Raw genomic sequence first — 22,494 nt, forward strand, 5'->3', positions numbered from 1 at the left:
CCTTTTCCAAAATTAGATTGTGAGACTGGCCAGTATATTAACTTGTTTTCTATATTCAGCCTTTCAGACTTGTATGATGAATAAATAAACTGGCCCACCTTCAGTATTACCCATATCATTCTTCTCTAGTTGAATGTATTATGATTTTCCTGGAGAGGAGATGAGGGGAGGGAGGACCCTGAAAAGTATAGGTAGAAGGCAGAATCTCAATAGCAACAAAATCCAATTCTCAAAACTTTTTAAAGTAGGATCAGAACATATATTTTTGTTTAATGCCCAAACTGGTCCAGATGTCCTTCAACAGAAGAGGATGGGGATTAAGTTGCTCAGTTGTGTCTGACTCTTTGCAACCCCATGGACTGTAGCCCTCCAGGCTCCTCTGTCCATGGGATTCTCCAGGCAAGAATACTGGAGTGGGTAGCCATTTGCTTCTCTAAGGGATCTTCCTGGCCCAAAGATCAAACCTGGGTCTCCTGCCTTGCAGGTGGATGCGTTACCATCTGAGCCACCAGGGAAGCTCAAAATAGACTACTACTCATAAATGGCACCCCCCTCCAGTACTCTTGCCTGGTAAATCCCATGGACAGAGGAGCCTGGTGGGCTGCAGTCCATGGGGTCGCTAGCAGTCAGACACGACTGAGCGACTTTGCTTTCACTTTTCACTTTTATACACTGGAGAAGGAAATGACAACCCACTCCAGTGTTCTTGCCTGGAGAATCCCAGGGATAGGGGAGCGTGGTGGGCTGCCGTCTGCGGGGTCGCACAGAGTCAGACACGACTGAAGCAACTTAGCAGCAGCAGCAGCAGCACTCATCAGTAAAAAGGTATAAGTTATGATACACCCCACAGCATGATGATTCTAAAAAACCACTATTCTGAGTGAAAGAGCCAGGCATAAAAGTCTACATACTGAAAGAACTCATTTATAACAAGTTCTAGAAAGGCACACCTAACTCATGGTGGTATAAATCAGGGCAGAGGGCAGGACTGACTGAGGAAGGGACATGAAACATTTTTCCAGGGGGTGACGTGGAAATGGTTTATATCTTGATTGAAGTGTTGGTTACCATGGACATACACGTTTGTCAACTCTTTGTGACCCCATGAATGGCAGCACGCCAGGCCTCCCTGTCCATCACCAACTCCCAGAGTTCACCCAAACTCATGTGCATCAAGTCAGTGATGCCATCCAGCCATCTCATCCTTGGTCATTCCCTTCTCCTCCTGCTCCCAATCCCTCCCAGCATCAGAGTCTTTTCCAATGAGTCAACTCTTCACATGAGGTGGCCAAAGTAATGGAGTTTCAGCTTCAGCATCATTCCTTCCAAAGAAATCCCAGGGCTGATCTCCTTCAGAATGGACTGGTTGGATCTCCTTGCAGTCCAAGGGACTAGCAAGAGTCTTCTCCAACACCACAGTTCAAAAGCATCAATTCTTTGGTGCTCAGCTTTCTTCACAGTCCAACTCTCACATCCATACATGACTACTGGAAAAACCATAGCCTTGACTAGACAGACCTTTGTTGGCAAAGTAATGTCTCTGCTTTTGAATATGCTATCTAGGTTGGTCATAACTTTCCTTCCAAGGAGTAAGCGTCTTTTAATTTCATGGCTGCAATCACCAAAATAAACATAACCTTGCTTTAATTAGCCTGGCCATATGGTTACATACTGGGGACTTTGATTTTTATGTAAGCCAGAGCAAGCTGGAATCCCTGTTCCTTTCTTCTCCCTCATTTACTTTCATTTATTTTGCAGAACTCAGCATGGAGTCTGCCTAGATCTAAATGGGCTGCGTGGACAAGTTGTTAACCTTTCTGACTTCTTCACTATAAAATGAGGGAGCTTAATCCAAGGCTCTAAAATGCCTCCGGTCCCTAAGATTTGCCCTCTTAAGTAGATTGTCAGGACCTTGAACTTGGCCCTTGTTTAATAATGTTTAGTTAATAAAATCTGAAAAAAATAAAGTACATTCCCAAAGTCAAGCATAAGCCCTTTGCCTCAACAAAGCCTAGGGCTTTTGCTTCCTGATGGCAGTCAGCATGCTTTGGCCAATAATGAAGCCTCATCTCTAAGTCTCATGTAGAATCATGTTTTAGGAGGGACACGAGTGGGTAAAGAATCCACCTGCAATGTGGGAAACCCAGGCTCTATCCCTGGGTTGGGAAAATGCCCTGGAGAAGGGAATGGCTACCCACTCCAGTATTCTGGCCTGGAGAATTCCACGGACTGTACAGCCCATGGGGTCGCAGAGAGTCAGACACGACTGAGCAACTTTGACTTGAAAGGTTACCTACTCTTTCCTTTAGGCAAGAACATACTCACAGCAAATCAGATATTTGAAAGTTGATAGCTTTACTCTGATTTTTAAAATGGCAATACATAGTTTTGTAGAAAATTTGAAAATGCAAGAAACTGCAAAGGAAAAAATAATAATCTTTTTACTTTTTCCACCTAGGGTTAATTTATTATATTTCTGTATGTATCCTTCCAGTCTTTTAATTCATGTATCTATGATATTTTTAATCTTTATACATATGTATATGTGTCGTTAACATTTTTCATGTTGTTCTCCCACAAATTATTTTTTAATTACTCTCTTCTAGCCCAGGGATTTTCCTGTCAAGGACCAAACAGAAAATATTTTTGGTTTTGTTGGCAATTTGGTCCCTGTCACAACTGTGCAGTTGTGCTGTGGGAGCCGGAAAGTAGCCATAGGCAATAAATAGATGGTCATGGCCATATTTCAGTAAAACCTGATTGAGAAAACAGGCAACCAGATGGACTTATTCTGAAGGCCATTATCTGCTGACTTCTGGACTTTAAAAAATCTTGTTCATTCTTTAGGAATATTTCAAAATTGATCTGACCCGTAGCCTATTGTCAACATAAGCTATTTTCGATTTTTTTGCTATTATGAACAATAATGTGATATGTATACCTATGATTATTTCAGTTAGATAAATACCAAGAAATAGAACTGGTACTAAGACCAAAGTACCAACAGAACAAAGTACGTACACACACATACAATCGGGCACTTTGTCCTTCTACCCCCGAGAGAGAATCTCTGGTAAAAGTGCGATGTTTTCCTCTCAGATTACGTATATGCTTACATAGATTCCCCCTGCTGCCCCATAAATGGCATCACACTATGTTTTTGGTTTACTAATCTGCTCTTCCTATTTAACCCTGATGTTTTAATAGAATCATTTTGACTGTTCTGTAAAGGGGCAGAGACGAAACCAACACTACAGGTACGTCACAATGTTAGTCCAATTCTCTGTTAAGAAATACCTAGCTTATTTCCGATTTCTATTAAAATTATACTGGAATAAATACGGGGGGGGCTTGTTTTTATCTAGTGTGGTAAATGTGGGGAAGGTAGGTGGTGTGGGGACTTTAGAAACATAAGCTCCAACACTGGACATTGTTCTCAACTGAAATCCAAAAAGTTTGTACAGCATGACAAACATATGTACCTTGTATTAAGTAGAAAATTATTAAATTCTTGCAATTTAAAAATTCTAAAACTTCCAAAAAAATTTTAAAATTCCATGAAGTTTATTTGCTAATTCGACATTATTATATACGTCTAATATATAATAGATGTATATCATCAGGCAGTATCAACTGCTTTACTATACCTTACCTCCAATCTGCAACATGATGGTAGGTAGAAAAATATCATTCAACAAATACTGGCTATGGTAAGAACTTAATTAGACACTGGGATGAATATTAAGACAATTCTTTCTCTGAAGGAACTTTAATTTGGTGTATTAACAGGGCTTGTCTTTTAAGATCTTAAACTAGTGAGTGTATCTCACATTTTGACAATTTTTTTTGTATGTATCTTTTAGGGAGGAATTCAGATTTAGAGAAGTAAGGCAAAGCTTTCAGGAGATGAGACTTCTCCTGAACTTTTAGGACAAGCCAAGATCTGGATATACACGAATAATTTCAGAGCTAGAACTCCTGTACCTAAGAGATTTAACTGCATTTGGCTAACACTGAATGTTTGCCTTATAACGACCTCTTTCATTTCTTGCAACAGTTCTGTGAGACAGGGACTGTTCCAACCCACAGATAAAGAAACTGAGGCACAGAGGCCAGGCAACTTGTTTCAGGCCTTCACCTAAGCCAGTCCTGGAAGAAGCGAGGTTCAAACCCAGAGAGCACAGGGCCACCGTGTCCCCTGCCTTCTTCAGCAGACAGGTGGCAGTCTGTCTGGGGAAGCACCTCACATGGTTGGACTGGGCGCCGCAGCACAGCAGACCAGGATAAGAGGAGCCTGACTAGGACAGAGGGGCTGCTCACTGAAGCAGTGGCAAAGTGCCTTGCATTCATCAACAGGCTCACAGATCGGAAGAGACGGGGCCCAAAGAGCTTCAGAGCTTATAAAAAGTGCACTTTGATTTTAAAAAATGTTTTTGTGTAAAATCAAATGTCTTTGATTTTATACAAATTTGAAACCCAGGTGTTATGGACTACATGTTTGTGTCCCCCTCCCCATCAAAAACAATTAAAAAATCCATTATGTTGAAATAAAACCTCTAGAGGACTACATTCAAAGGTGTGGTCTTTGGAAGGTTATTGGGTTTAGAGAAGGTCAGACCGGGTAATGAAAGGAGGGTCCTTAAAAGAAGAGAAAGAGATCAGAGCTCTCTCTACGTGCCATGTCCCACATGAGAGGAAACAGCAAAGACAGGCCTCACCAGAAACTGACCGTGCTGGCACCCTGGACTCCGACTTCCCGACCTCCAGAACCAGGAGACGTGTCTGTTGTTTAAGCTACCCAGTTTATGGTATTTTGTTAAAACAGCTTAAACACTAGGACATCAGGGAAATGTCTTTCCCCTGGTGTCAAATGTAAACATTCCCTTCAAACTATGGACTAGGAAATTGACCAGATGTAATACAAAGTATGTTCAAAAAGTATCCCTTCCTCCCTGCAAAGCCCTGTGTGCCTGGGGACCCTGGGGTGTGTGCTCTGGGGGCGAGTCTCCTTGCAGACCCAGGGCTCCTGCCATCTGCTGGAGGCAGGTGTGTGATGAAAGGAGAGGGAAGATGCTATCACTGCACATCGGTTACAGGGCATGGGGTTATAAAGAGGAAGAGAACACACAGATGAAAGGACTAGAGGTAACTTGGACCCAGGACATCTGCAGAATGTGGGTCACGGCATCTTACAGAGCTCAAGGTCACGCACTCCTTAACTTTGCTCTGAACAACACAAAACTTGGTTGTCAAAAGATTTCTGCAAGAGGCCATTCTTCTCCTTCATTCCTCCCATGTGGGGTGATTCTTCCATCCCATTGGTGCAATGGGAAAATTACAGGCTTTGGACAGCTGTGTGCCCATCAGCAGCTGTGTGCCCATCAGCAGTTGTGTGCCCCGTTTATCTCTCTGAGTCAGAGTTCCTTCAAGTGTAAAAGGAGTATAATGAGATTCGCCTGGTGTTAAACAAGAGGACACCAACTTGCAGTGCCTGATCCATGCTAGCTTAAAGGAATTTAGGTAGAGAAAGAGATAACTTCTTGGAAACAAGAACTGAGGCAAAGTGTGCCCAGACACTTGGTCGGACGCAAGCACATGTGTTGGACAGATTTTTAGTACAGAGAACCAGTTCACACTAGGGCCAAACAATCCTATGGCTTCACTTTGGTCCCTTGGGGAGCCCAGAATCAACCCAGACTATTATGTGTCCCAAGACTCCGTTCCATTTCCTTTGCTGTCCTTTGAAAGCAGGTCAATGTATTTCTTCCTCCTTTTGATTTCCCCTCGAGACTAATCCCCGAGAGTCACATTGAGAGATGAAACCTTATGCACTTCCCAACCACCACGCCCCCAACCTGTGTAAGGCTAAGGTGCATGACAGTAATTATGTACTACTGGAGGAAATGGCAACACACTCCAATATTCTGGCCTGGAGAATCCCATGGACAGAGGAGCCTGGTAGGCTATAGTCCATGGGATTGCAGAGGCGGACACAACTGAAGTGATTTAGCTTTAGCATCCTACAAGGGATACTTGTAATAACTTTGTTTTATTGTAAGCTCAAACCCAGAGATTCACTTGTTTTCAAGGCCATTTTGCACTAGAAGAGTTGACTCTTCTCCCCCTCTGAAATGTAGTAAATCCCAACTACAAGAAAAATCAGCAGCATTGGACAAAGAACTTGTTCCAAGGATCAGTTTCCCTCTCAACAAACGAATTGGCTAAGAGAATAAACTTCTCTAAAAACAAGCAACAACAACTACAAAAACAAAACCTCTGAACAGTGATGGTAGCCATAGTAATTATCACAGGGAGGCAGAAAACCAGAGAAAACAAGATTCAGGTTCCTGCTGTAACACTTCTTAGCTCTTTCATCTCGCAAAACGAGGTCACCAACTCTTTCCTTGTCTACCTTGTGGGGTTTTGTAAAGATTCAAGAATGTATGCCAAGCATAAAAACTGTAAAGTAAGACACCTCATTCTACATCTGCCACATATAAATTAAATACGCTTTAGGCACACAGTAGTGCATAATCCACTATTCTAACATGCATTGTTACTCATTATTTGGTGAGTAATCTAGTATTATGCTTCTGACAGTCTTATATTTTATTAGAAGAAAATGAAATGTAAGGACTTCTCTGGTGGTCCAGTGGTTGAGAATCCTCCTGCCCATGCAGGGGACATGGGTTCGATCCCTGGTCCAGGAAGATCCCACATGCCACGGGGCAACTAGGCCCATGGGCCACAACTGAGCCCTCACCCTAGAGCTCGTGCTCAGCAAGAGGAGAAGCCACACCACAATCAGAGGCTTGGGTGCCACAACTAGAGAGTAGCCTCTGCTCTCTGCAGCCGCAGAAAGCCACGTGCAGCGACGAAGATCCAGTGCAGCCAAAAACTAAACAAAAAACATTTTTTTAAGGAAAGGGAAAAGTTAGGTGTCAAGGTTTGTCAAACATCACACTAGTTCCTTGTATCATGCATTCTTGATAAAAAAAAAAAGGCAATCTTTGAGGCTCTGGCCAGCAAAATCAGCAAGCCAATATCTCAAACAGAAGGGTGGAATAAGGTCTTCATCCACAACTGGGGTGGAGGTGACAGAGACTATTGTGATTTAGACTCACTCTATCATTTCCAGATAATCCAAAGAAACCTGAATTATCCAACAATTTCCTCTTTGAACCATATTATCTTACCTTTGTGCCCTCATCCCACTGAGGTCCTCTAAGGGTCATGCCTTCATCTTTTATCAGGGGGCCCAGAAACAACTGATAGCAAACCACTGTTTCAGTGACTACTGAAGTCTGGCTAAGGACATCACCTTTGGGGCTCACTTTGTGAAAGAAGAGGATGATAATTTCTTTCAGAACTGAGCAACAGAAAGGACTCTGCTTTCCTTGAAGAATTAGTGATTTATCATTTTGTTATTTTTTACTCTGTCAACAATGAGAATCTGAATTATGATTTTGTTCCTCTGTGCACAATGAGAATCTGAATTATGGAGTAGGGACCTGATTTTATACCTCTCCATGAATGACCTTATACTGTTGTGAATTATTTCTCACCTTAAATCCAAGGGGAGGAAAATAACACACCCCAGTTTAATTAGTATGCTGTTATCAGCTTATTTAAAAAATAGTGCTTGAAGAAAATAACCCTCCTGTGGTTTTAATAGCTACTTAAAACTAAATAATTTTTTACAAACATTTAAAGAAAGCAATAATCTGTTTTAATTGAAGAAAACCATAATACTAATTTTGAAAAGACTGTTGATGTCATGGTGGTTTATTGGGTAAATACAAAGTATAGGCTCTTGCTTTTTTTTTTTTAAGCAAAGCCAGAGAGATTAGAAACCAAGTAGACACATTCTTTTTTTAGAATAGAAACATAAATTAGTTTTAACTAACAATTAGGCACTTAAAATGTAAATGTAAAATGGCATTTTGAAGTACAAACTATAGTTAACGCCCCCAAATTCCTCCTGAAATGTTTTTACAAACACAAAAGCACAAGCATGGAAAACATATTTCTAAACTAAGAGAATTTCCCCTCTTGAAAAAAGGAACCTGAATTCAAATCTGTATGACAGACCAATGATTAAGGTACCAGTGGGTAAGAGAAAAGAGTTTCTGAAATTTACATATTTAATTAAAACATAAGCATTTAATAAAACTATTACAGCGATATACAGTATATATCATAATGAAAAATATATGTCAGGAAAATAATGAATTCTAGACTTAGAATTTTACTTTACAACAAGGCACTTAACACATTGAAACAGTACAGTAAATTTCCGAACGATGCAATTGGCTACCTCTCAAACCTTGTAATAATCTCGCTTTTGTGAATATAGTATAACATAACCATACATTTTGCAGCATTAATCATTGCATAGGAGGTAAACTAAATAATGAATTCCAACTTGGCAATTAGATTAGCTTATAGCTTCTTCTTTTTCTTTTAAAGGACAGTTTTAAATAAATCCACAATAAACAGCTATTCTTATTCATGATTCATTCAGAACACAACATAGTTAGATTAATGAGTAATAAAATAAGTCAGAACTTACAAGGTGTGTATCTGTATAAAAACTTATCTTTGGGTACCTTTTGACATGATTTTCAGGGTTTAGGTATTGAAGTCAAGAGCACTTCTTAATAGAATAAATATTTTTAGCAAGTAAGTCAGAGGAGTTAAATTATTGCAACACAATGACATTGAAAAAGGACTCTTTATACATACAAATAGAAAAGCCTTCAACATATGGCATATTAATTATAATATGTCCGATTTAAACATGTAAACTCATTTATTAAGAATTCCTTCTCACACTTCCTTACACTACAGGAGTGAGTGTGTTAAGACTGGCTTACATTTGAAATCAGCTTTACAGAGCAAAATAAAGTCAACAATATAAAAGAATTTTAATAGAAATACTCAAAATATTCAAGGAACAAGATGTTAACTCTCAAAAAAGTAACTGCATGAATTCTAGCATGTAAAAAGAAACACACACACACACACACACACACACACACGAGAAAGATGGCCAATTTGGTGTTTCAAGATAAACAAAGTACAGGAAGTTATAAAGGGAGACATTAATGATTGTGATAGTGAGAGGTAAAAATGGTCTGCAAATTTTCTTTGATCAGATGGATAAAAGATTAGAATTATAACCCCTGCGATCTAAGCACATTTTCCCTTTGGAAAAGGTTTAAAATGCCTTTAAAATAATTCCTTTTGAAAAAAATAATTACTTTTATGATGCTTTCAGATTACTGGTAAAAATAATAATTTTAAAATGCCTTTAAAACCTTGGAAATACACTTGTGCCTAGTTCGTGTTCCAAGACCTATAACATATTTCCACAAGGGGGCACTGCTGTACAGCAGAGAACCTTAAGCACTGTCATTCATCAACCAGCTCAGTCACAACCACCTCCCCACCCTCCTTCCATAGCAAAACTTGTTTCCCAAGATGCCAGGAAATTAAATACCAAATTCCAAATTACCTTGGGTGGAACTGAGTGGGTAAGAAGACTGTTTTCAGAGCTCATGTAGGAACTTAGAAAAAAAAAAAAAAAAGAATCTGAAAGGAACTCATTTTCACTCGAAAGATTTTTTTTTAATGTGGCATCATTCATAGAAATTATATATTATAGAAATATTGCACCAAGGACTTAATCCCAGAAAAAGCTTCAAACTGGCGCACTGGCGTACAAAAACAAGGATAATAGATAAGATCTTATGTTGTTTCAAAAAGCAAGCTCATAATTATGTTCTTTTTTTCAGTCGAGGTATAATTGACATAAAACATTATATTAATTTTAGGTTTACAATGTAATGATTTATTTGTACATATTGTGAAATTATCACCACAGTAAGACTAATAATTGTTTAAGATTTATATCCCCAAGTGGCATATGGGGTTGAACCTCAAGTTTGGTTTCCTAAATGTAAATGGGTTTTGCTATTTCTCTTATTTTCCCATCTAGAACCTCTAATAGTCCCCTCTCCCCTTATTTTCATACCACATGCTTCCACAGCATCTATTACAGAGCAGTGGCATATACATGGGAACAGTGGTGTCCATACATGGGGTCACAGATGTTTTTAAAGTTCTTCAAAAGGTGATGGTATTTAAAAAAAACGAAAACTGGATTACTTGATTAAAATGCAAAGTTTATACTGTTTTCAAGGTTGTCCAATAATCAATACACCATGATTTTTAAAGCTTAAACACCTTTCCTTACTTAATTTGAAAAAGAGTGGGTTATACCAGATCTAGCTGAATGAGGCTCTAAGGTATATCAGGTTGTTTTATTTAAATTCAAGGCTCAAGGAATATATCAGTGTCAGGAGAACAAAACTCAAGCTTCTGTGTCAGATACTTTTCCTCACAATTAGATAGGAAAAATTTAAAATCAGTATTTTCAAGTGGAATACATTGTCTTATCGCCAGCGTCAATATTTAACAAATGAAAATAAGTGAAAATTACGTAGAAGTATAGCTAAATACACCACGTAAGCTGTACATATGGTTCTTATTGACTTAATAATAAATACTGGAAAGACTTCTTGCATTTCAAAACCTGCCAAGGATGTATAGGGTTTCAATTCGTGTTTTAAATAAGTAAGTTAGTCTTTCTACCTTCTGATTCAACCTTTAGTGTTTCTCTTTTACAGAAAGAATCATACTGAAAACATACACAGAATTTTAGCACCAAAGGAGGATGACCCTTCTGAACAGAATTGTTTTGTGCTTCTCTTAGACAAGTTCAAGTTCAATTTTGTGTACCGAGTCGAGGCTGACTCATTGACAATGACAAACTTAGGGATGTTTTTCATTCTAAGTGGGGAGAAATCTTCACCATCAATATAAAGGTAACTGCCTCCTGCTACCCAGACTGACTTCTCCCCTGACTACTGTTGATGATTTTGTAACCTTAAATTTTTTTTCTATGATTACTAGAAGTTTAAAGAAATCAAGCCAAGAATTTTCCAAAAGATTCAACAGCATTAAACAATGCACTAAATCTGGCCGGATTTTTTTTTTTTAATCCATCTTTTTTTTTTTTTTAACATCACCTGAAAGAACCTCAGAAGCAGCTACCCCCCTTTACTGAGGAGCCGTCACCATCTAACGCACCTATCCTAACCGCAGATTACAGTGCAGCACCGTGGTATAATTTCAGGGTCAAAGTAAAATTATTCAACTGTGGTATGTGTCCTTAGGACCAGTACATAAGAAACGAGTCTCTTGCTAAAAGGCAAGGATGAGATAAAACTTTTGGACTCTATCTTGGTTTTTCCATAAAGCACAATGGAACTAGGAAGAAACGGTTTTCAATGACATGTGCCCAGTTGGATTTCTGAGTTCCAATTCACAGCTCCATGACAGATCTCAGCCAGGGTGTGTGTGACCTGGGAGAAAAACACAGGCCTGTTCCCCACAGGGCAGCAGTGTCAGTTCACACACCTATGTATGCTCAGCCTGCGTTACACTGTTGACTGCCCTGGGGGGCACAGATGCGAATCTATATGTGGAGAACAGAAGCCCCCCTCATTCGCATACACAGCCCCATGTCTCCTGTGTACCTGTCATAGGGATCTCAGAATGAAATATTTACACACATGTGAAATCTGCGGGGTGTCTCAAACACTTCTCTATTGACTTAATTTTATAACTTAAAAAGTGAACTATCAATTAAAAAAAAAATAAAGTGAAAGTGACACGGAGTACATTGGCTGGTAGCAGCAGCACATATTCCCAGACCTGACCCTGACCTCCCCTAAGGCAGGGCAGAAACAAGGTTCACCCAAAGTTCACTCACAACCCACGGCTAAGAAGCCTAATGCTAAAAACCACTCTCAGCATTTGGAGATTTTATTTACACAGTAGCTGTCTGTATCCAGATATCTTTATTTATTTAAAATTTTAACAAATTCTTTTGACCTTGGAGGAAAAAAAAAAAAATCCTGAAAAAATTCTGAAGTAGAGAGCTTTCCTGCAGAAAGAATAAGGAAGGAGTAGCCTGTTCTTTGGCACCTCTTTAACAAGCTCATTAGTAAAATCCCAGTTGGAGGGCTTGTCACCAATGAATGAAGAGCCGAAGGAGAATTTAACTTTCTCAGGATGAATTAAAAAAAAAAAAAAAAAAACAGTCCAAGGGTAATACTTCGTTCATCTTTCTAATCACTTGCACAAAACTTGGTCCGCTTCTTCCTTTAGTGATCAGTTTTCCTAAAATAAAAATCAAAACTATACCTTTGGTTACAGCGATAACTCTTTTGGTGTAAGAGCCAATGCCTCTGCTCTGCTCCTCAGGTAGATTTCTCATTATCTTCGCCAATCTTCTGAACCCGTGAGTATTTCTTGCAAGATGATTTGAAGCAGCCAGGAGGCCAGGACAGAGGCCAGGAGAAGCAGCAAGGGATCGAGCCTTGTACGTTTTTCTCAAAAAAATAAAAGATGGGGAACCACCACGCTCGAGACAAGAAATTAGTCTGTGAAGACACCTTCAAGTTCTGTAAAAGGTAAAGAACAGGAAAACGAGACATATTTTTCACGATTTGCACCCTACATTGCTTCTGAATTAAACTGTCATTTGCTATAACTGAACAGGGAAACCAGCAGAATCTGAATCACAGGACAACAGTTGCCGTTGCTCCTTTCTCCAACTCTGATGGGGCTTTCCAGTTGGCGCTAGTGATAAAGAACCAGCCTACCAATGAAGGAGACATAAGAAACACAGGTTCAATCCCTGGGTTGGGAAGATCCCCTGGAGAAGGGCATGGCAAGCCACTCCAGTATTCTTGCCTGGAGAAGCCCCATGGACAGAGGAGCCTGGCAGGCTACAGTCCATGCGGTCGCAAAGAGGTGGACAAAACTGAAGCGACTTAGCACGCATGCATCAACTCTGACAAGACTCTGGCTCCACCCTTGAACCCCTCCCCTCTTTGTGGCTCAGGCAATCTGCCTGTGATTCCAGGAAGAATGGAGACTCAGGAATGGATGTGAGAGATCTCCAGGAGAAAAATCTTCAGGATATGTGAGCGGTCAGATCTATGGCTCAAGGAAGGTGGAAGAGTGAAAGGAGAGCTCATAAGGTTGACAGTCTTTAAGGGGAAAGATGGAGATTTCGGTTCAGTGGCGTTAGTAGATACCTAGATGGGACCGGAAGAAGGAAGATGTAAGTAGGAAACAGAGCCACAAGGACAAATGAAGTAATCCATAGAAAGGGCATTTATTAGTGGGCACAACACTGAGAACTGGAGTTAGATCCGTAGGGAATAGCATATTTCATTGTTCACAAATTCTCGCAACACTGTAAGCATCAGACAAAATGGAAAATATGGTATTGGACAATAATCAGACTATCCCAAGATAAGTGGGCTTTGCTGGAGGCTCAAACAGTAAAGAATCTGCCTGCAAAGCAGGAGACCCAGGTTCAATCCCTGGGTTGAGAAGATTCCCTGGAGAAGGGAATGGCAACCCACTCCAGTATTCTTGCCTGGAGAATCCCATAGACAGAGGAGCCTGGCAGGCTACAGTCCATAGAATCGCAGAGTCAGACACGACTGAGTGACTAACACTTTCACTTTTTTTCTCACATCCCCAGATAAGTAAGTCATGGCACGCAGACTAACTCTATTGACACTAAGGACATACACTGGGGCTAGGAAGACACGGTGAAGGAATCATTCTGTCTTGAGACTAGAGGCAGAGAGCAGGAGATAGGCAAGGCTTCTCAGAAGAGATGACATCTGAGCCACCTCTTTCAGAATGAATGGGAGAAGAAAAAAAAGAATCATATGGGAAAAAGAGGCAGCAGAAATAAGGAAAGAAGGATAGGAAGGGAAGTCAGAGAGCATAGTATCACTAAAAGATGTACAAAGTCCAGTTATTCATTAGTTACTCATTTTTGCCTGACTTTAAAAGAGTTGGTGTCTTCCTCAAAATAAGTTCTCTGAGTGTCTCACCTAGCTGCACAACAAAGCTTCTACAGAGAAGGCTCCTAAATTTTTATTCAGTTTTAATTCTCCTATACGTTACCTGATGAGTAAAACACTGTGCTCTACAATTACACAGCATTTTACCCTTAAATGTCATTTATATTTGTGACATTCTTTAAGAGACAGTCATCCCTATAAGTCAATTGACCTCAACCACACATTTAGGTGGCAACAGCAGTTATTCCCATTAAGCTACATGAACCCCCCGCTGTGTGAAAAGAGGCCCCCTGCCTTTAAAGAAATTATCCAAGGATAATTTCACCGCTCTCACCTTTTCATTGGCCATGGAATGGTACCACCAGAAGAGCCGAGTTGTGATGTAATAGGCCACGATCACGTCGACGGTATAGTGTTCGTGTGCTACCAGAATGCAGATGATCCCGGCAGCGCTCAACAGCCAGCAGATTAAGTGATACCACCAGAAGTGGCGAGGCGAATCTGGACAGCAGAAAAGTGGCAAGAGTTAAGAAGCATTCCCCGAGATGAACTGAACGATGACAGTCTGCCCTAAAGACCTGAGAAAAGTCTTTCTAAGGCCGAGATGTCACCGGTGGAGAAAATGGATAACCCAAAGTTACGAGTCACTGTGAACCGCCCAGGATTTGCTCAGGTTGAGGGGGTGGGGGCAGGGGAGGCTGCTGGTAGCGGGTCTAATAGTCATTTCCCTGTGCAGGTTGGTAACACTGCTTTAGGTTTTGCTCACGCAAATAAGGAAGAGAACAGAAATATTTCACGTTAGGTTGAGATTGGCTCATACTGGCTCCCACAGGGACTCCGCTGGAAAGAAAAAGGGCAGAGGTCAAAAGAAAAAGGTACCGTCTATGGAAACGAGGGATGAGAAAGCAAGAGTGATTTTAGTTCTTATACATAAACTTATTTTCATTCCTGCAGGGAGAGAAAAATGGCATTTGTGCCTAGCAATATTTTGATTCTCAGCAATTTTATGCTGTTATTGCCAATAGCAACTACAGGACAGTCCCTATGTAAAGCTTGGGCTTCCCAGGTGGCTCAGTGGTAAAGAATCCACCTGCAATGAAGAAGATGTGGGTTCGATCCCAGGGTTGGGAAAATACCCTGGAGAAGAAAATGGCAACCCACTCCAGCATTCTTGCCTGGGAAATCTCATGGACAGAGGAGCCTGGTGGGTTACAGTCCATGGGGTTGCAAAAGTGTCAGACACGACTTAGGAACTAAACAACAGCAGCAAAGTAAAAGCTTAGGGTTCTTGCCAATTCACTTATGGGTTTGAGCCTTACCTAGTGAGGCCACTATGTTCACGACACTGATCAGCTTTAAGAGAGAACTAAAGTCCTTCACCAGAGAAGGCAATGGCACCCCACTCCAATGCTCTTGCCTGGAAAATCCCATGGACGGAGGAGCCTGTAGGCTGCAGTCCATGGGGTTGTAAAGAGTCAGACATGAGGGAGCGACTTCACTGTCACGCACTGGAGAAGGAAATGGCAACCCACTCCAGCGTTCTTGCCTGGAGGTCCCAGGGACGGGGGAGCCTGGTGGGCTGCCGTCTATGGGGTCGCACAGAGTCGGACACGGCTGAAGCGACTGAGCAGCAGCAGCAGCAGTAAGGCCCTTCACAGGTTAAACATGATCCTGCACCAACCTTCCCACACAGGCGGTAATGACACAGGTGTAAATGGAAACAGCACTCATTCTCTTGAATAACTGTTTTTTTCCCCTCTTTTAAAGCTTTATTAGCTCACAAAGATAATAATGTAATACTGAAATTTATTTCATATTTAACTGTGATTATTTGTATAGTGATATTTACTTTTCAGAACGTTACATGACACATCAAATCAGGGATGGTTCAAGTAAAAAATAAAATAGCTAGTGCTCTTTAGGTCCAACGTGGAACAGTAAGATGATAAACCTGTATTTGTATTTGAAAGTCTGATTTCCTACTTCTGAATGTACAACTCATTAATTCTTACTTGCTTCATCCTGCCACTAGGTTCCAGCCAATAGCTCATGGAATCCAAGAATTTTATAGCTGGGAGAAGCCTTACTTCCGTAATGTGGGAGGCCAGATCCAGTCCCCATAACTGTTCTGTTAGGCTCTGAATGTTAAAAACTGAAGTAACATTCAGAAATCTGGAGCTTTCACTAAATATGATTCTCCAGCACCACAGCCCTTACCCTTGCCTGAAATCCCACACCAGTCTTGCTTCCTTCCCATCCTCACGGGTCACCTGCTATTTACCTTAAAAGTTCAAAATGCTTCAGCAAACCTTGTGTATTGGTTTATCCACAAGAGGGGCTTCCCTGGTGGCTTAGACGGTAAAGAATCTGCCTGCAGATGCAGGAGAGCCTGGTTCTGTCCCTGGGTCAGGAAGATCGCATGGAGGAGGAAATGGCAACCCACTCCAGTATTCTTGCCCGCAAAATCCCACGGACAGAGGAGCCTGGTGGGCTACAGTCCATGGGGTTGCAAAGAGTTGGACATGACTGAGCGATTAACAGTTATGCACAAGAAGCAAAGCTGAAGCGGGTGGGGAGTAAGGAGGTGGCCCGAATGATCAATTTACTACTCACAGAATTGAAAATCAGGCTTTAGGAATATCTAGACACCCTAGCACTGCTCTCCCATAAAAATATATTCCCTATTAGCTACTACATTGGGACCACTGCTCATTAATTGAGAACACTGGTGGACCCAAATAAAAGATTTAATATAAACTATTTTGAAACAGAAATGGCAAAATGGCAATCCTCTCTGCTTTCTCATTCTATCGCCAGGGATAACCTTGAGCTGAGAGATGATGACACAATTCTTAATAAACTCCACTGTCTGTGTGGGATCCGATCCCTGCCTGTCAATGACCACCAGAGATAATGGACTCAGTGTAGTAGCAAGGTGAAAAAGAAAGAGGAAGAAAAAGTTTTCTCAACTAGTAAGACATTTGGTACTAAGAGCTAGGTGGGTTTCTCCAGGCCAACTTTATAGGGAAGGAACCTAGGTCCCGATGATAATCCACCAATGACAACAGAATGTCAAACAAGGAGTGTCCAAAACGATCAAAAGTCAGGAAAGCAAAAATATACAAATAATGCGTCTAACTCTAGCAGCGGAATCTCCAAAGAAACCACTGGAACCACTGCTTACTCATAACAACAACACATGGTATAATTTAGAAGCTGTTTCCCCTAATTGCATAGGAAGCGGACCTAAACACGGGATACTTGGCTTACGTACAGAACGGACCCTAAAGCTGGGTTCATATCCAGTATTACAGATTTGCCCTTTTGTTTCTCAACAAAGCTTAGAGAAAGCAGAATGTAATTCTTTCCTTGCTATATGTAAACTTACACAAGTTTAAAGATCTCAAGCCCAAACCATACCTGGGGAAGGAAACATGTCTACGCACTGCACTTGCCTTTATTGAAGTAGAGAAATAATTATGCAGTTGCCCTATTGCGCGGAGGTAAAGGAACAACAATAAGCCAACATCAAGGCTATTTCTGAGCAATTCTACCAGACCAGACACTTGGGTTTCCAAAAATTCTAAGCAGAGCCAAGAAACTGAGAGTGGCACTGCTGAAGTCAGCCTCCAATTACTAACTGTGGACTGTGGCTAAGTCACTCACTTTCCTTATGCTTAAGTTTCCTCTGAAAAAATGGGGGAAACCAGTGCTTCCCTCCTGGGGTGGCTGCAGGGATTAAATAAGCTAATCTGTACCGAGGGCTCAGAAGAGTGCCCAGCACAGAGGAAGCATTCTGTCTACTCGTTGTTATTGGTAACGTCCCCTCGTCTTCAGTTATCAAACTGGCCCTCCGTTTCCTGGGGTATTTTCTCTTCATTACCTGGTTTTCCACCCACAGTGGCTTCACTCTCAACTTGTAACATCTCCCTGCCATCATCCTCGTCTTCTATAAGCTTTTATGATGTAACAGATTAGAGGGAAGATTCTACCACCCAAATGAACCTCTCAACTGGAGAGTGACCTTACACAGAGATGGGACCTTTCCAGAAGCTGGAGTGAGAACCACACACAACATAAATCGCTCTGCCCGCCACCCAGAACCAACAACTAGGTATTAGAAATTTCAGAAGACTGAAGTTGAAGGAGATACTGGTGCCCACAAAGAACTAGGTTCCTATCTTCCACCACTTCCCCAACAGTGTAAGAACATAAATACGAGGGGAAAGGTGCCCAAGGCCTCTGCCTTCAAGGCAGACAGTGTGACAAAGGCCGAACACTTAATAGACTGTTCACCCTGCTCAAGGCTTGTATGTAGCATTTAGAAAGAAAACAATTCAGAAGATATACAGTTGCCATCAAAAAACAAAAAGACTTCATCTACTACAGAGACTCGCATCTCTTTGTCATAATGCCCTCAAAGCAGAATTAAAACCTATATATCCCAGGCAATCTAAGGGCAAGAATTCACCTCTGCTCCACTGGAAGAGAAACCATGATGGGTCTAAACCTGTTTGGATTGATGACGGTTAAAAGAGGAAGGAAGAGAACTGAGCAAAGGGGACAGAAGGGAGGTCTCCTTCCCCTGCTTTCTGCCCAAAGACCATTATGATATGCTTTGCAAGGGAACAGAATTGAGATAAGACTCCAAAAGAGTACTGGCATGGAGATGGGGTATCTTGCAATTGAAGATGAAGGGTAATACTGACCAGCTGGTAAAAATGGAGGACGAAGCATCACTACTTCAAAAGAGTTTTGAGATAATGGGCCCAACTACACAAAGCCTCCAGAAATCTACAAGGGGGTGTGCTGGCAGCTAAAATCAAATACAGTCCCCACCCCTCTTTCCAATGAACAAGATATTCTAGGCCCCCTCCCCACGAAGTTATTGGAATACACAAGAACTTTGTATAATGAGAATTAAGTATATAAATATGGAAAGATATTTCACATTCTCATCTCCATGTTGTTTTTTAAGATAAGAAGAAAATGGTCAGAATTGGCAAAATGTTTCGTGAAGATGCCTATTAAAGCATAGAAAGCTACTGGAAGTGACGAAATTAGAATAAAGTGGGACAAGGAAAAGTTACAAAAGAGGAAAACGTTAAGCAAAGCATTGGGGATGATGAAATGAATCCGTAAAATGGAAATTTCACTCAAAAATCCTTTCCACTGGGCTCTGGAGCAGGTTGATTCTTTTTTGCAATAAACTTAATGATTCCTCTTAATTCCAATATTAAAATAGCCTTTCATACCTTGGTAGCACTAGTGGTAAAGAATCCACCTGCCAAAACAAGAGACTGTAAGAGACTCTGGTTTGATCCCTAGGTTAGGAAGAGCCCCTGGAGTAGGAAATGGCAAGCCCCTCCAGTATTCTTGCCTGGAAAATCCCAGAGACAGAGGAGTCTGGCGAGCTACAGTCCATAGGGTTGCAAAGTCAGATACAACTCAAGTGACTTAGCATGCACACACCTTAAGAAGTACTAACCAAGGAAGGAGACATTTTGGAGGCATGCTGAATGTTAGCAAGAAGCCAGGGCTAGGATTTAACTCTTCAGTGTTCATGACTGGTTGAAATGATCTTTAATACACACACACACACACACCCCTCCTTCCATGGCTCTTAATTTCAACAGAATAAGGGCTCATTAGTTTCAGGGCCTAGGGATTCCAGTCACTGCAACAATCAACAAAGCCGGAATGAGTTATCACTTACATTCTTTGATGAACAAGTAAGTAAGTGTCAGCACAACTGTGTGGCCGCTGAAGAGGAAGTCCCCACACAAGATGTGCGATCCTGTGATGGACAATCCACCGCCAGAGATCAGCCGTAGAATCCGCTGTACTTTGGCCTGAGAGTCTCCGTTGAGCTGAATGACACAAGAAGATCAGGAAGAAAATTCACAAGCTGAGAAATCAAGTGTTAGCCTAATTTATGTGACATTTACAAAGGTCATCAGTTGTGATTTTTTTTCCTTTTTAAGTCAAAAAGAATCCAAGGGGGAAGCTCCTCAAACTGGGTTTTATTCATTGCATTGGCCAGTTTTAGTGACATGTTCTAAATTATTCAGTATGTTACTAATAATATGTCTTGGTGGTGGTGTGTCCTTGGGCAAAGCTTTTAAAAATATTAATAACCAATGACTTCACCACAGTTATGCACTGAAAAGATCAAAGCTCCTCTCTTTCCTCTTTGCAGGGGAAGTCGGGGTTTCGGATAGTTAATATTTGATTCGGCTGCCCTCCACATTACTAATACTCTACAGAGTATCCCTACCTCATGTTAAGTAGGCAGCCTAGAGGGCGCATATAGTTGTATTAATGTCTGATCCAAATATCTGCAGTTTAAAAGAGCTGAAATTTGTTAAATAATTTAAATAGGTTTGAAAATGATGGATTAGGGATGTACTGGTTGCTTTAAAGGGAGTGGCTTGATCAGGAAAAACATCCTCAGAGCAAAAATCTGTGTGCCGTGGCAGGGGGTGAGTGAAGGGCTCCCCTGGGCGAGGTGGAGAAGCCCCGAGAAGCGTCCATGATGACGCAGGGACAATGAAGGGCTAGAGCAGGAGTGTGATACAACAGTCAGAGGTTTATAACCCATTCAAGCTGAGGCACACAGATCTCTCTTACGTGTAGAATCGACTACAAAATGCAACAAACTAGTGACTATAACAAAAAAAGAAGCAGACCGACAGCCATACAGAACAAACTAGTGGTTACCAATGAGCAGACAGAGCCGCGGAGAGAGGCGACACAGGGGTGGGAAGGCGGGAGTACAAACTGCTGGGTGTAAGAAATGGAGATGCACTGTGGACACAGCCATCGTCAATCCAGAGGCTTAGACCCATCAAGGCTTATCTTCCAGTGGAGCACAAGAGTCCATCGACTCTTGCCCCCAGATTGCCCAGGGTTACAGGTTTGACGGACGGACTTGTGGACACAGCGGGGCATGGAGAGGATAGGGTGAATTGAGAAAGTAATGAGAAGCTGCTACGTAACACAGGGAAAGCAGCCTGGTGCTCCGTGATATCTAGAGGGGTGGGACGAGAGAGGGGAGGGAGGTTCAAGACGGAGGGGGTTCATGTATAATTTTGGCAGGTTCCCATTGTTGTATGGCAGAAATCAATATAACATTGTAAAGCAATTATCCTCCAATTAAAAAAAAAGTCTCAAGGATGTATTGTACAACACAGGGAATACAACCAGTATTTCATAATAACTGTAAGTGGAGAGTAACCTTTAAAAATTGTACTAAAAAACAACAACAACAAAACCCAAACCTTAGGTATACGGGAAGGAATAGTGGACTGAGCGGGAATACATGAGAAACTGGAATACTAAAATGCTGGGCCACCGGGTGGAAGACTTCGGATCAGCCTAATATCAAGTGAGTAGGTTTAGAAAATCAAAGAATGATACTCAGAAATAAAACGAAGTAAGAGGAGACATGAGAAGAGAAATACAGAAAGACCGTCAATGACTATTCGCTTGGGGCCTGGGCACACAGCTATGTGACACGCTGCTTTTCACACTCAGTGACGATTCTTCTAGGCACTGGCCCCTGAGACGTAGCCAGGCCGATCACAGTGGTGGTTCAAGTCTTTGGCAGTGCAGACAGGTAGTGTCTGGTCCAAGCAGACGTGCAGCTGTGAAAGAGGGTGAGATGTGTACAGATGGGTAAGAAGACACTCCAGTCTCCAAAGCAGGTGGAAACCCATCCTGTTCAGTACCATAGGCACTGGGGCAGGAATCTTCGTCTAACAAGTTTCCAGTGAAAAGTATCTTATGGATGTGGAAACATGTCTGGTATTCAGATGACCCCTGTAAAAAGGCAAACACACTATGCTGGGTTGATAGTTAAGTGTAGGGCTCTGTAGCACAAGATGATGGGAAACAGGATTAGAGGTCAAGGGAAGAAACTAGAGGTTTCAGGGAAACTTAACCTCCTTCCAAAGTTGGCTCAGGACAAGCCCAGGAGGTTAACCCAAGAGAATATACAGGTTTCACTGAGCTGACAGTCCTTAAGACAAACATGTTAAGCAATAGGTGACCCTGCCTTGAAAAGATAGATCCAGAAGGCAGTAAAGGATTCGCAGGGGATTCCCAGGGGGTGCTAGTGGTAAAGAACCTGCCTGCCAACGCAGGAGACATGAGAGACACAGGTTCAATCCCCGGGTGGGGAAGATCCGCTGGTGAAGGGCATGACAACCCACTCCAGTATTCCTGCCTGGAGAATCCCACGGACAGAGGAGCCTGGTAGGCTCCAGTCCATGGGGTCACAAAGAGTCAGACATGACTGAATTACTAACGCTTTCACTACTTTCTCGCTTTTCAAAGGATGCATACCCGGGGAAGAGAAGGACTGTTGACAGAACTGCAGGACTCCCCGCAGACCACATGGAATGCTTGAAAGCCCTTGATGTGCAGGATAGAATCTAGCATGCGCTTTATCAGATCTGAGGTGGACCTTCAGGAATTTCTGGTTGTGTGGTTGGTACAAACTGTCAACACTGAGATCAAATAAAAAGGTATGTAC

General features: G+C 41.7%; 1 protein-coding gene across 2 annotated transcripts in view; it reads right to left on the bottom strand.

Annotated features, from left to right (window-relative positions):
• The window catches only part of SGMS2 (sphingomyelin synthase 2), a 97,064-nt gene continuing 82,322 nt past the window's right edge, over positions 7,753–22,494 (bottom strand). For both annotated transcript variants that reach the window (XM_018049235.1, XM_005681329.3), the window contains exons 4-6: positions 19,675–19,828; positions 14,293–14,459; positions 7,753–12,533 (exon numbers count right to left, since the gene is read on the bottom strand). In XM_018049235.1, coding sequence (XP_017904724.1) covers positions 12,330–12,533; positions 14,293–14,459; positions 19,675–19,828 — 525 coding nt within the window. In that variant the 3' untranslated portion in view covers positions 7,753–12,329. The remainder of the gene's footprint in view (positions 12,534–14,292; positions 14,460–19,674; positions 19,829–22,494) is intronic.

This window comes from Capra hircus, chromosome 6, assembly GCF_001704415.2.
Source record: "Capra hircus breed San Clemente chromosome 6, ASM170441v1, whole genome shotgun sequence".
NCBI classification, from domain to species: Eukaryota; Metazoa; Chordata; class Mammalia; order Artiodactyla; family Bovidae; genus Capra; species Capra hircus.